The 11869-nt window shown below is 45.2% G+C and overlaps 1 protein-coding gene across 5 annotated transcripts in view; it reads right to left on the bottom strand.

The window, feature by feature from the left end:
* Positions 1 to 1661: 1661 nt before the first annotated feature.
* The window catches only part of iqsec1b (IQ motif and Sec7 domain ArfGEF 1b), a 196277-nt gene continuing 186069 nt past the window's right edge, over positions 1662 to 11869 (bottom strand). For 4 of the 5 annotated variants that reach the window (XM_062544442.1, XM_062544437.1, XM_062544438.1 and 1 more), the window contains 3 exons: positions 10417 to 10593; positions 8625 to 8674; positions 1662 to 6446 (listed from right to left, as the gene is read on the bottom strand). In XM_062544442.1, coding sequence (XP_062400426.1) covers positions 5805 to 6446; positions 8625 to 8674; positions 10417 to 10593 — 869 coding nt within the window. In that variant the 3' untranslated portion in view covers positions 1662 to 5804. The remainder of the gene's footprint in view (positions 6447 to 8624; positions 8675 to 10416; positions 10594 to 11869) is intronic. The other variant, XM_062544439.1, reaches the window with a different exon arrangement.

Genomic DNA, 11869 nt, shown 5'->3' with positions numbered 1-11869 from the left:
TTTGTCGCACCGTAATGACGTCTACTGAACATTGGGTAACAGGACTCATGCAGTTTACTTTTGTCCACTAGATGTCAATCTTTAGCTGAAAATAACGAGATCTACTAAACTAAATGATTGAAAATGATGAGTAGCTGCATGTATTATAAAATGCTATGAACAAACTAAGTGGAGCGTGGACTGGTTTGTAAACTACAATTCGTAGGCCTACTATTCAATTGGCTTGTTTTTTTTTTTTTTTTACAAGCAGTTGCCTCAGCTATTTTAAATATGGGCCTACATTATGAGTTACTCTCAGCATGTTCTTTCTTGAATGTCTGAAAGTTGTTGACCTGGTGATAAACTAAGTATACTGTATGACTGATATGTATTCTGTATTTGCTTACAGGTGGAGGAGCAGAAGTGTTTGATAATGTCTCACTCTGGTTTGCCCACACAGCCCTCATTGATGCAGTTTGGACTTCCAAAATAGGCTCCTGGGATGCATCGGAGTGTTGGGACTAGGATAAATTTAGCTTTAGGCCAAGGAGCAGCCAGACAAAATGGCACAGTGACAGGTGCGCACACACACACACACACACACACACACACACTCTCTCTCAAAACCTGGCTTGAGTCAGACACGAGTACCCTATAATAACTGTCACATTTACCTCTCGTACAACTCCTTGACAATTACTCTGAGTCATAAGGCCTTAGGTTCTTAAGTATTCAATTAAACTAAGATGTAATGATATAGGGACTTGGCCAACACGGACTGCAGGGGTGGCAGGGCTGTTGGAATACAAGGGGCATCTAGGGCAGGGATGCTTAGGGCCTCCCTCTGAGCAATCAGACATATAAGCCTCTTCAATCTCCCAGCAGGCCAGCTGAGACAGACACATGACTCAGTCTAGCCACAAAGCCATGCGGTGCACTCCCCCCCCCCCCACACACAATATCTCCCTCCCTGGAGATGACTGAGAGAGATTGCCAGAAGCTGACCTTGGGCCAGTGCACCGACAAAACGGAAAGACAATGACACTGTTGGTTTCAAGAGACTGGGCAAGAGTGTGTGTGTGTGTGCCTCTATTTTAGTGAGTGAGACAAACAAGGAAGGGGAGAATCTTAACCAAGGGAATGTATTAGCCATGTTATCTGACACAAAAACCTGAGATCAGTCTCTGAAAACCTTGATATCTAATAATAGGCTCATTCGACTTCATGAAGCCGCCTAAAGACGACTGCAGACGTGACTATTTCTGACATTCTGATACATTTTCAACCATGACGTACTATGTACAATTACGGTTTGAAACACGTATCAGAATGTCAGAAATAGTTTCCTCTGCAGTCGTCATAAGACGGCTACATGAAGTCGAATGAGCCTAATAATACAAGGATACAAGGATGTTTATTTGTCACATGCACATTTACATTACTAATGTAAAAAATGCAGTGAAGCTGTCAATTCCTTATACATGTGGTATATGAATACATGGTGATATCACCACACAGGTGTAGCAATTAACCAGCATCACAGAACACTCCTGTTGGATTCCAGTATTCACCAGCATAGCATCCAATCTTCCTTTAATTGTAATCATTTTCTGTAATGAAGAACAGTCCACTACCGGACATACCAGTTATCTCGGAAAGACAGACACCAGACCGTATGTATATACAGTATATCATTTTTATTTTGTCTTCTCAACATGGTCACAGTTTTTAAGTGGTACATCAACAGGGTCTCGTCGTCTACTTTAGAAACAGAATGCCTATTAAAATGAAAGTCCTCCTCTCCTCTCTGTTGTCGTAAATATAAAATGAGCTGTGGGCGAGAGAATAGGAGTATCTCAGGACAGTAGAGGGGAGAAGCCGTGGTTATGTAACAGTCTGGTTGTTTCAGAGCTACTGCAGATCCTATGACAATTTTGGTACAACTGGTTGCTGAAGACGTTATGCCGATAGTAGTCCTCAAGAGGGGGGAAGGAAGAAATCCGTTGTCATAGTTGACATAGAATACTAATATATTACACACTATACAGTATACTGTACACACATTTTGAAACACATTCCCACCCTTTCAGTCCCCCTCCTGAACCCTTGGTATCCATTCCTTGAGATGTTTGTCAGCTTATATACATGAGGACAGTCTTCAGCATCACACATATACATAAGTGCATCGATGGTCTTAATTTACAAATGAGTAAACGAGTGAGTTACATGCTCAAAGCAACATACTGCCTAACATGGAGGAACAAGCGTATGACACTTAAGAAAAAGTTGACAGACAAACACAAAATACAAACAGAAAACAGGTTGTTGAGGAGAGGACAAAAATAAAAACAGAAGTTACATTTCATCAAACTTACAGTTAACCCAGAAGAGATATAGGCAGCAATTGCATGCACAGCTTTGGGAATAATGGTTTGAACTGCTCTGTACAAAACACCACAGCATGTGTGCCTTATAACGCAAAATAAATGAAAACATTTCCTGAACAAGTATTTGTTAGAACAAAGTTAGAACGCTGAAGAAAATCAAACCAACAAATATTTAGGATACTTTATTTGTCCCAAAATGACATATTTCAGACATAATCTATTGAATTCCTTTCATGAGTACTTCCTGTTTGATAATAATAGTAATTACAGTTTCTTCATTCAACATGGATTACAAATTGATTGTGTAAACATAAGTGATTGGAGATTCTATATACTCTACAGAATTTACTGACTATGCCTTTAGATATACCTGATCTACTGTATGAGTTCAATTCATTCTGGTTAAGTATAGCAAAGATTTTAATTTAATTAATTAATTATTATGGTAACCACAAATCCATTTGATTGCTGCATACTTGTGCATTTCTAGCAGACTGTTATATTGTCAGGGTTGACTGAGGTCTGCATCAATTCACTGATATGAAAGTCATTGCTATGTAACTAATATGGCTGGCACAAACACACTAATGAAGAGAACCTCGTTCGGTGAGTGCTACAGCAGGATCAAAAGTATCCCAAGTTTTGTCCTCATCGGCAATGAACAACTCAATCAAAGACTTCAGAACGGTGGAAAGTCTACTAGTCTTTTTAATATTATCACTCAATTTCAACAATAGTCCACTGTAACACTGATATAGTTGTGGGAATATACAATATTTAGAGAAGAGTATTACAATATAATGTTACATGCAAGAGTACTTTCTTTGACATTCCTCGTCATTTCTGCGAAGAGCCGGTTCTGCAAAACCAAAAGCGATCCTTGCAGGTCACTGAGACAAACATGTTATGGGGTAAGGAACAGCAACAGACAACAGACACCAACCAGAATAAAACTGATAAATTGCACAAACAAATCTGTAAAAAAAAAAGAAGGAAAAAATGAAATAAGATATATCAAAGAAAATCTCAGGAAAAACACTAAAACTGGTCCCGGTAAAACGACCAGGGGACTAATTTTAGTCGCGGATCACTATACATAAAGTGAAAATTCATAAGGTGAAACAAGTGCTGTTTTGCGACACATCACCTGATAAGTTCATAAACAATATCGCTCCATCTCTCTACACCCAGAGAGCTGATAACTCAGCTCTGATAACTAGATCTGACCTGACTTAGGCATAGACGCACTCCAGAGGCTCAAGATCAGATTACAGTCCCACTGTGAGTCGCAGTCAGGAACATCAGTCCTCTATATGCGCCTAAACGAGAGAACCTGCGAAAGAAGGTCCACATCAACTTTACTGATGTTTTTAAATATATTCAAAAGGTGAAATGCAGTCTGTACACTATTAGAAAAGACCATCACATTTACACCCTATTGAGTCTAGTGTACTGTACACCACATCGCTGTTCTTTCTACAACAAAGTGAAAGGCATTCAGAGGGCTTCTCTATGGACAGAGGTGATATCCTTGGATGCACTAAAAACATCGCTTGGGACACAGTGAATTCAGGGAACATGGAGGGCAAACTCAGCCAGCTGAGAAAGTCAACTTCAGGCTAAAAAATCGGAAATGTAAAGGAAAGTCATGATTTGTTTTTCCTTTGGTGGAGAGCGGTGGTGGAGGTGTGTGTGTTTGTGTGTGGGAGGGGGTTGGGGGCACACAGTCGTGCTTCTCATCGTTGTCTGAGGTCTCATACCCCCTCCCCCAAAAAGGAAAAAGAAAAAAAAAAGTGTCAAAATATGGGCCACCATACACCCTTCTCCGCTTTTCAGCAAAATAAACGCTAATGCTACCTCCAAGATAGCCTCCGAAATCACACCATCTTACAACCATATACATCATCTCTTTAATGTACAGTATTCAATTAGTTTTTTCTTTATATATTCGTTTCTAAAAAAATAGGTTAAAAAAATAAAACCATGGTGCACAGACAGCTGAAACTGCTGTGTCACTGACCAAAGTCCCCAACTAGTGGAGACTCAACCACATGCCCCCCTCCCCCCACAAAATCACCCACTTTGATCACCAGCCCTTTGCCACCGATGTCCCTGTCTGTGAGCTTTTCATTCCCGACATACAGTACTACTGACGCTGAAATGAGTGGTACAGGTGGACGGGATGTGGTCAGTAGACCTTCATTCTAGATCATTCCAAGAGTGGAGAGTGATTCCAAGGCAACCAAGGATTGTCCAGGTCACTGAACTGCGTACTCTAGAATGTCATGTCCACTGTTGTGGAATCTACGTGTCTTACTTTCTAAGGGTTTAACACTACAGCTCAGCTCCAGCCATGTTGAATATTTTGCTCTATAACAATAATAATAACTGTTGATAATATTATTATCATTATTCTACAAAATACTATATGCACGATATACACAAAGCAAGTCTCTTTTTTTCAAAAACTAAATCGGTTACTGCTTGGATAGTTGGCACGTTTATGACTGCTCACAGAGATTACAGAGAATTCTGGTCTACAGCTACATTTAAATACTGGAACACCTACATTTTGTAACCAATTTTCATTCAACATCTTCTCTCACGTCATGTCCCCCTTCACTGCCGGTCCGGTTTTAAAAATCACCCTTAAATGAGGATTCTGCAAAAAAACTAGTACTCAATATATCTGATAATGCTTTTAAGAAGCCCCAATACGTCATCAATTAAATTACAAGAGAAACAGTTGCCATGGTCTTTGTGCATGCTGTTGCTGTGTTTGTTTTTAAGTTGTCGTCATCATTGGTGTTTGTCGTTGTCCATCGAAGGAGAGGCGAGATGTCTATTTTCACTAGTGAAACAGCTTCTAGAGGATGAGCGTCGAGAGAGAGTTTGGAGAAAAAAACAGTCACGTTAGCTTAGCTCGGTTCACTACAGTCTGAGTCTGAGGCGCTGGGCTGTGAAGGCTGAGGGCCTTCTGGGCTCAGAACGGCCTTCGCAAAAGTCCTGACGCAGGTAGCCGTGCCGGTGCCTCGCCGCGGAGGTGACCACAGCTGATGAAGTGAAATCCAGTCTGGGCGAGAGGTCACTGGTGTCCACGCAGGAAAAGAAGAAAAAAAAAATAACACTTCCCAGTGGACCATCTATTTTCTTTTTCCTCTGGTCGGCAGCCAGGAAAACCTCTTTCTCTCGCTCACACACCCACTCACACACACACCCACACGTGTGCGCACCATCGAGTGTGTGCTCATCTTAACTGCTGCCAGTTGTCCTCTGCCAAGAACTGTCCCAGAGGAACTTTTGTGTGTGTGTGTGTGTTTGTGTTTGTGTTTGTGTGTGTGTGTGTGCGTGTGAGTGTGAGTGTGTGTGCACGTGTATCTGAAGTTATCTTTGTATGTGTGTGTATGTATGTGTGTGTGGAGCAGGCTTCCGTTCTCTTCACACCACAGTGCTGATGCCGCTGTGCTTGGGCTTGGTGGAGGGCGGCGGCGGGGCGGAGGCCGGCGGCTGCCCGTGGTGGTGCGGTGCGTGCTGGGAGTGCGGGGCGTGGTGCGGGTGGGGCGGGTGCGGCGCGTGCCCGTGGGGCGGGTGCGAGGGCGGGTGCGAGGGCGGGTGCGGGGGGTGCCCGTGGGCCGAGGCGGAGGAGGAGGAGGCGGAGGGCGGGGGCTGGTGGTAGGGGTCCCGCGGGTGCTGCAGGTGGGCGGGCGGGTGGTAGTGGTGGTGGTGGTGGTACGGCGGCGGGTTCTGGTGGCAGAACTGCCCGTGGTGGGCGGCGGCGGCGGCTGCAGCCGCGTGCATCTGCGCCTGCGTCTCCGTGACCACCCCGCCGCTGCCGGGCCCGTCGCGCGCCGTGTGGTGCAGGTTGGACGGGTGCGGCGTGTGCGAGATGAGCGTGGGGTGGCCCGGCGCCGGGCCGGAGGAGGGCTGGGGCGGCAGCGGGGACTTGCCCCGCTTGGTGCCGAACAGGGAGCCCAGCAGGGAGGAGGAGTTGGGGAGGGAGGAGTGACCGCTGCTGCGCGACGGGCAGTCGCGGCTGGACGTGGGCCTCCGGCGGATGTGCGGACTGCTAATGATGGAGCCCTGTGTGGGAGAGAGCACACTCACGTCACGTCACGCCACACCAACGAAACAAAAAACACAACCCCTTACACTCTCACTCTCAAGTGTTGAAGCGAAGCCAAACACTAGGGGTGCCTCTCAACATCTCTCCTTCGATCCTCCATGCTCGATCCTCGAGGGGCTTTCCCACTGATCTATAACTAACACGGGATAGACTATACCATTGTTGCCGCCCCATCACTCTTTATCTAGATCAATGAGGACGAGGATGGAGGAAGGAAGGGAGGGTGTATAAAGGACCAAATGAGAGGCACCCTGGGCCAGTGGTGGTCAGTCAGTGTGCGGCGTGCTCAGTGGAGAGTTCACATGAGTTCCTGTTTGTTTATCTGGTGCGGCCATTTAGAGACTCTGTGCTAATGAGTCCTCTTGACCTTGAGTCAAGGGCACCACTTCCTGTCCTGCAGTGAGGTAGCACGCATGCGCACACACACACACACACACACACACACACACACACACACACACACACACACACACACAGTCAACCAATAAGCTTGAGGAGAGGCTACTTATGTGGTTTATTCTTTGCAGCACTGATGTCATCCCTGTGTGTGTGTGTGTGTGTGTGTGTGTGTGTGTGTGTGTGTGTTTGACTAATGACAGCAGTTTTAATTGGGTGGTTCAAGCATCTAAGCTTTCACAACATTCAATTAGTTTCAAAAACACAATAGGCAGACTTCATGTTGCATGACAGACAAAACATAAAATACATTAACAAATGTTTATAATCTACAATTCAAAATGTGATATGTAATTATTATTATGTATTCAACATGCTCTTAATTTAAAGCATAAACATGAGTATAAGTTATTCCCCCCCCCGCACCCCCAACACGTGTCATTAACCATCATCTTAAACATGTTGTGAACGTGTAAATTCGAAGGTGAACGTGTTAACACTGCAAGACGAGAGACACAAACAGACATGACAGAACAGGTAGTGAGTACAACAGTGAGTGTTTTCTTTCCCTGTTTTGTTTTTTGTCAAAATGAATGAGGCAGCAGACTCCGGATAGCCATGCAAGACATGCAGAAGCTGAGAACAGGCAAGAGTCCCTCCACGGTTAGTCGGTATGTGAATTACAGGCTGCAGACTTCCCTTTCAGGACGTTAATGAGACTCCGAGACAGGGCCTCTCCGTTGTCTAATTACCCCTTTTGGAGCCCAGAGAAACGGGGAGTGGGCTGAGGAGGAAGAAGGCTTAGCCGTGATTAAAGCTAGATAGGGCTACACCACTGAGAACGTGCTGCCGGGCTGATCCCCGGCCCACTCGCTGTCGAGTTTGGCGCTGATGAATGTGTCTTATCTGGAGAAAGTCCTGATTTTGGCGTTTTTTTTTTTTTTTTTTTAAATACTGTTGAGGCTGCTCTGCTCCGACCTCAGGTGTAGCAGGCAGGTGGAGGTTGGGGTCGGGGTTGGGGTTGGGGTGTAGAGGGGGACATGAGGGAGAAGAAGACCAAGGTAGGAGAGAATCTTGAGTAATGCTGACTTTGAACATCTCGCACAACTCATGCCACTCGCAACACACACACACACACACACACACATGCGCATGCATGCATGCATGCATCCACACACACACACGCACACACGCTCACACACATACATCTACGACTTAATAACGGGGACTGCAGGCTTTCACTTGCACGGTCAGTCACAAGTGAAACTCAAAGAAGACAAATAAATAGTTAATAACAAAAACAGAAGGCAAAAATAACTAAAAGCCAACCACGCCAACCACAAGAGCACAGGAGTATGTTTAACATATCCTCGAGACAGCCCACACAATGCATAGGATGTGAGTTTCAGGTTATTGGTTAAGAACATGCTAGCCAAAGTGAACACTAAATGGGATTTGAGGGGTCAGGGGCACATACAAGAACCCCCCTCTCCCTTCCAAACACCAACACAAGCCGTGTGTGTCATTTCATACCAGGCAGCAGAGGCATGCACTGAGAAACCACACTGGGACCAGACAGATGGTTACCAGATCAAAGTGAAAAGAGACAGAAAGACAACATGGCAAAATAATACTAAAAAGTAAATAAATAAAAATAAGATGGGGTTTCAAAGGGCACATGATCAGCATCAGCACCAAAGGAAATGGTCTGGACACGACTGGCCCTCTACTGTACTTACTTCCATATTGCTGTCTAGCGATCCCGCACTGCTTCTGCGGCCGCGCTTGCCTGCCCAGGACATGCAATACCACAGGTTAGAGAGACGTTTACAACACACCAGCGTTCTCTCAACAGAGAGGGGGGTAAGGGGGGGGGGGGGCATCAAGATAGGAGCTCCTATCTACCAGATACTGACTGTCAGCCTCTACCACTCCCAGCAGACCAGGGAGAGGGGGGGAGTTGGGGGATTGAGGAGAGCAGAAAGGAGAGAAGACAGGATCTAGCCAGGCGAATCAGGAGGAAGAGGGAGAGGAGCAGGCAGCTATGAGATCACATCATCAAATGCACGGCTGCTCCTACTGTACAGCGGCAGTCTAGAGAGCCTATATACTCGAGTGGGAGAGAGAGGAGAGACTAGCGCCGCTACGGAGACAACCTTTGTCCAAAACTGGCAGGATGCCTTGGGAGGCCCATCTGAACTTTAGAGTGTGGGCAAGAATAACGAGATCCAGAGTGTAGTCCAGGACACCCCCAGAGTATTTTTGTCACCGCAGTGAGTAAATAAAATATGTATTTTATCGTTATACTATGTGAGTTATTACCGTAAATCACGGTAAAGCTTTAGTGCACAGATAAGTTTCAACTCTACTGGTGGATTCACCGTGGACATTGTGATGTTGAATAACACGGCCTACTGTAACTGTCTTGAAGTGTAAGCCATATCTATTTAGGCGATCAAACATTTTCATAGGGAGAGTATTATCCTCTCCTCCGAACACTGTCAGTGGAGTAATCTCAAAAGCAATCTGCGCTCCTGATTTCAGCCCGCGGAAGATAACGGCTTTCCCCAGCAGCAGAAATGAGTGAGCGGAACTCTGTGTGCAGTGCAAGACAAAGGATTTGAAAGAAGCATTTAGAAGACTCTTTAAATCTAACCCTAATCTGCAATTACAGCACACGTGGGAGAGTGAAATCTGATAACAATTAGCATAATTGACTCACAAATTGAACATAATTTGGTAATTAAGTTGGTCGATTTTCATATATTCTTTTTCTGGCAGTACAGAGTGCCTCCCAATTAGTTGCCTGAAAACTAATCTGCATTTTTAGCCGTGATCAAATCTCATGTGTCATATTATCAAACACATCTAAACAAAGTGAAACTGAACTCATCACAGGATTCATAAAATCGGATTCCAAAAACAAAGCGAGCTGAGTTGTCAAGTGTCTCATTCATACTTAGAGAGAGCATCTGATAACAGAATTTCATTCATCAGTGAAATAAAAAAAAGAACACCCGATATCCACATTCACTGTGCTTCTGAGCTCCAAGAGGAAAAACTCCATTTTGAATCTCAAAAGGCAATTTCCTTTCTGAACAATACTGATCGGAGAGTTCTTGTCCACTTCATGTATATTCATGGGAACCTGCCTGCCTCACAAGTGGGCATTGCCTACTACAGACACTTGAGCCCAGCTTATGGAATACATTTGACCGTGCACTCAAAGCTTCACTCAACACAAAACAGTCTTTTTGTCTTCATGTCACGACTGAGGTCAGCATCGTGCCAGTAGTATTCCTACAGGAAGTGGCTGAGCGCAGCGGGAAAGAGGCTACGCTAGCCCACTACATTGACTTAAGAGTGGCTGGATGCTACAGGGATCCATTGACTTAAGAGTGGCTGGATGCTACAGGGATCCATCCTATGGACTGGATGCTTTTAAAGCGGGACTGCTAATGACTGCATCTAAACCTAAAACAAGGAGAAGGAAGCCTGTGTCCGCGACACCGACGACCCCTGAAGTCTCACCTGCGTCGGAGAGGTCACGCAGCGAGCTACTGAGCGCGCTCCGTTTCAGCCCCTCCCCCATGGCGTAGCTGTCGTCGAGGCTGGCGCGGCTCAGGTTGCCGTTGCCCGCCTCCTTCTTCAGGCCGGAGCTCTGCGACATGCTGGGGCGCACCACGCCCTTCTGCTTCTCCAGCTCCGCTGCACACACACACAACACACCCACGTCAGAGACACAGCACACACACACACACAACACACACACACTCTCAGAGACACAACACAGCCACGTCAGACACACAACACACACACACACACTCTCAGAGACACAACACACCCTCGTCAGACACAACACACACAGACACAACACACACAGACACACACAACACACACAACACACCCACGTCAGAGACACAACACACACACACACACAGCCACGTCAGAGACACAGCACACGCACACACACAACACCCCCCCCACACACACGTCAGACACACAACACACACACACACACACACTCTCAGATACACAACACACCCACGTCAGTCACACACCAGCAGCAGCACACACACAAAGACATTCATGATGAGCCATGTTCAGAAACATCAGTCACAATTATGCACCATTATCCACAACACACTTCTGTGTTTCCAAATTGGCTTTGAAAAGTAAAAAAACACACTCCCATTAACACATTCACTTAGTCTTTCTCTCTCTCTCTCTCTCTCTCACACACACACACACACACACACACACACAGAGGATATACAAAGGGGTATGAGAAATGTTTCTTTAGTCTCCAAGTCCCCTCGAGCATGTTGAGGCTGTTGCAGTTCTCTTGTGGTTATGAGATTTCATTAACTCCTCTCCCTAAGCCCTCCTCTGCTCTCATCTGTATTCCCATGCCAGCAGAATAGCGTCCTTCAAAGACTAAGATACAAATGCACTAAGACCATTCTACATCTTCCCAAAATTGTTTATCGTATGATGAAGATCACATTAGTTGAAGACTGGCATACTCTTCTTCAACTCTCTCTACATTGAGATAAACGTCTGACATATTCACTACAGTTTATATTATCTGATATATTTTTACTTTACTTTTATCATGTAGTGATAAACGCAGAAGATGCCAAAGCAGGATCAGCAGCAGTGTACTGTTACTGTACCAAAAGACAAGAAGTCAACACCCACAGCCTCACTCGGTCTCGTTAAGACACTACTAGCACTTTAGTTTTAACCCTCTATGGTACGGTGTTGCCTGTAGGCAACATAGCCTATTTTGCCTTGTTGTAATAAAATGAGACATCCATTAAATAAGTTAATACCACTTTAAGAACTGGACAACTCAATACTAACCAATGGAAATGCAAAATGATGGTCACATGACTCACAGGCTGCTAGTTTGACACTTCTTTCAGCACATGCACACGTTTGGCTGGGTGTCATATTTTCACGCTAGAAAAGTGTGAATTTC

The sequence above is a fragment of the Sardina pilchardus genome, chromosome 9, assembly GCF_963854185.1.
Source record: "Sardina pilchardus chromosome 9, fSarPil1.1, whole genome shotgun sequence".
Taxonomy (NCBI): Eukaryota; Metazoa; Chordata; class Actinopteri; order Clupeiformes; family Clupeidae; genus Sardina; species Sardina pilchardus.
This window is presented reverse-complemented; position numbering and strand designations above follow the sequence as displayed.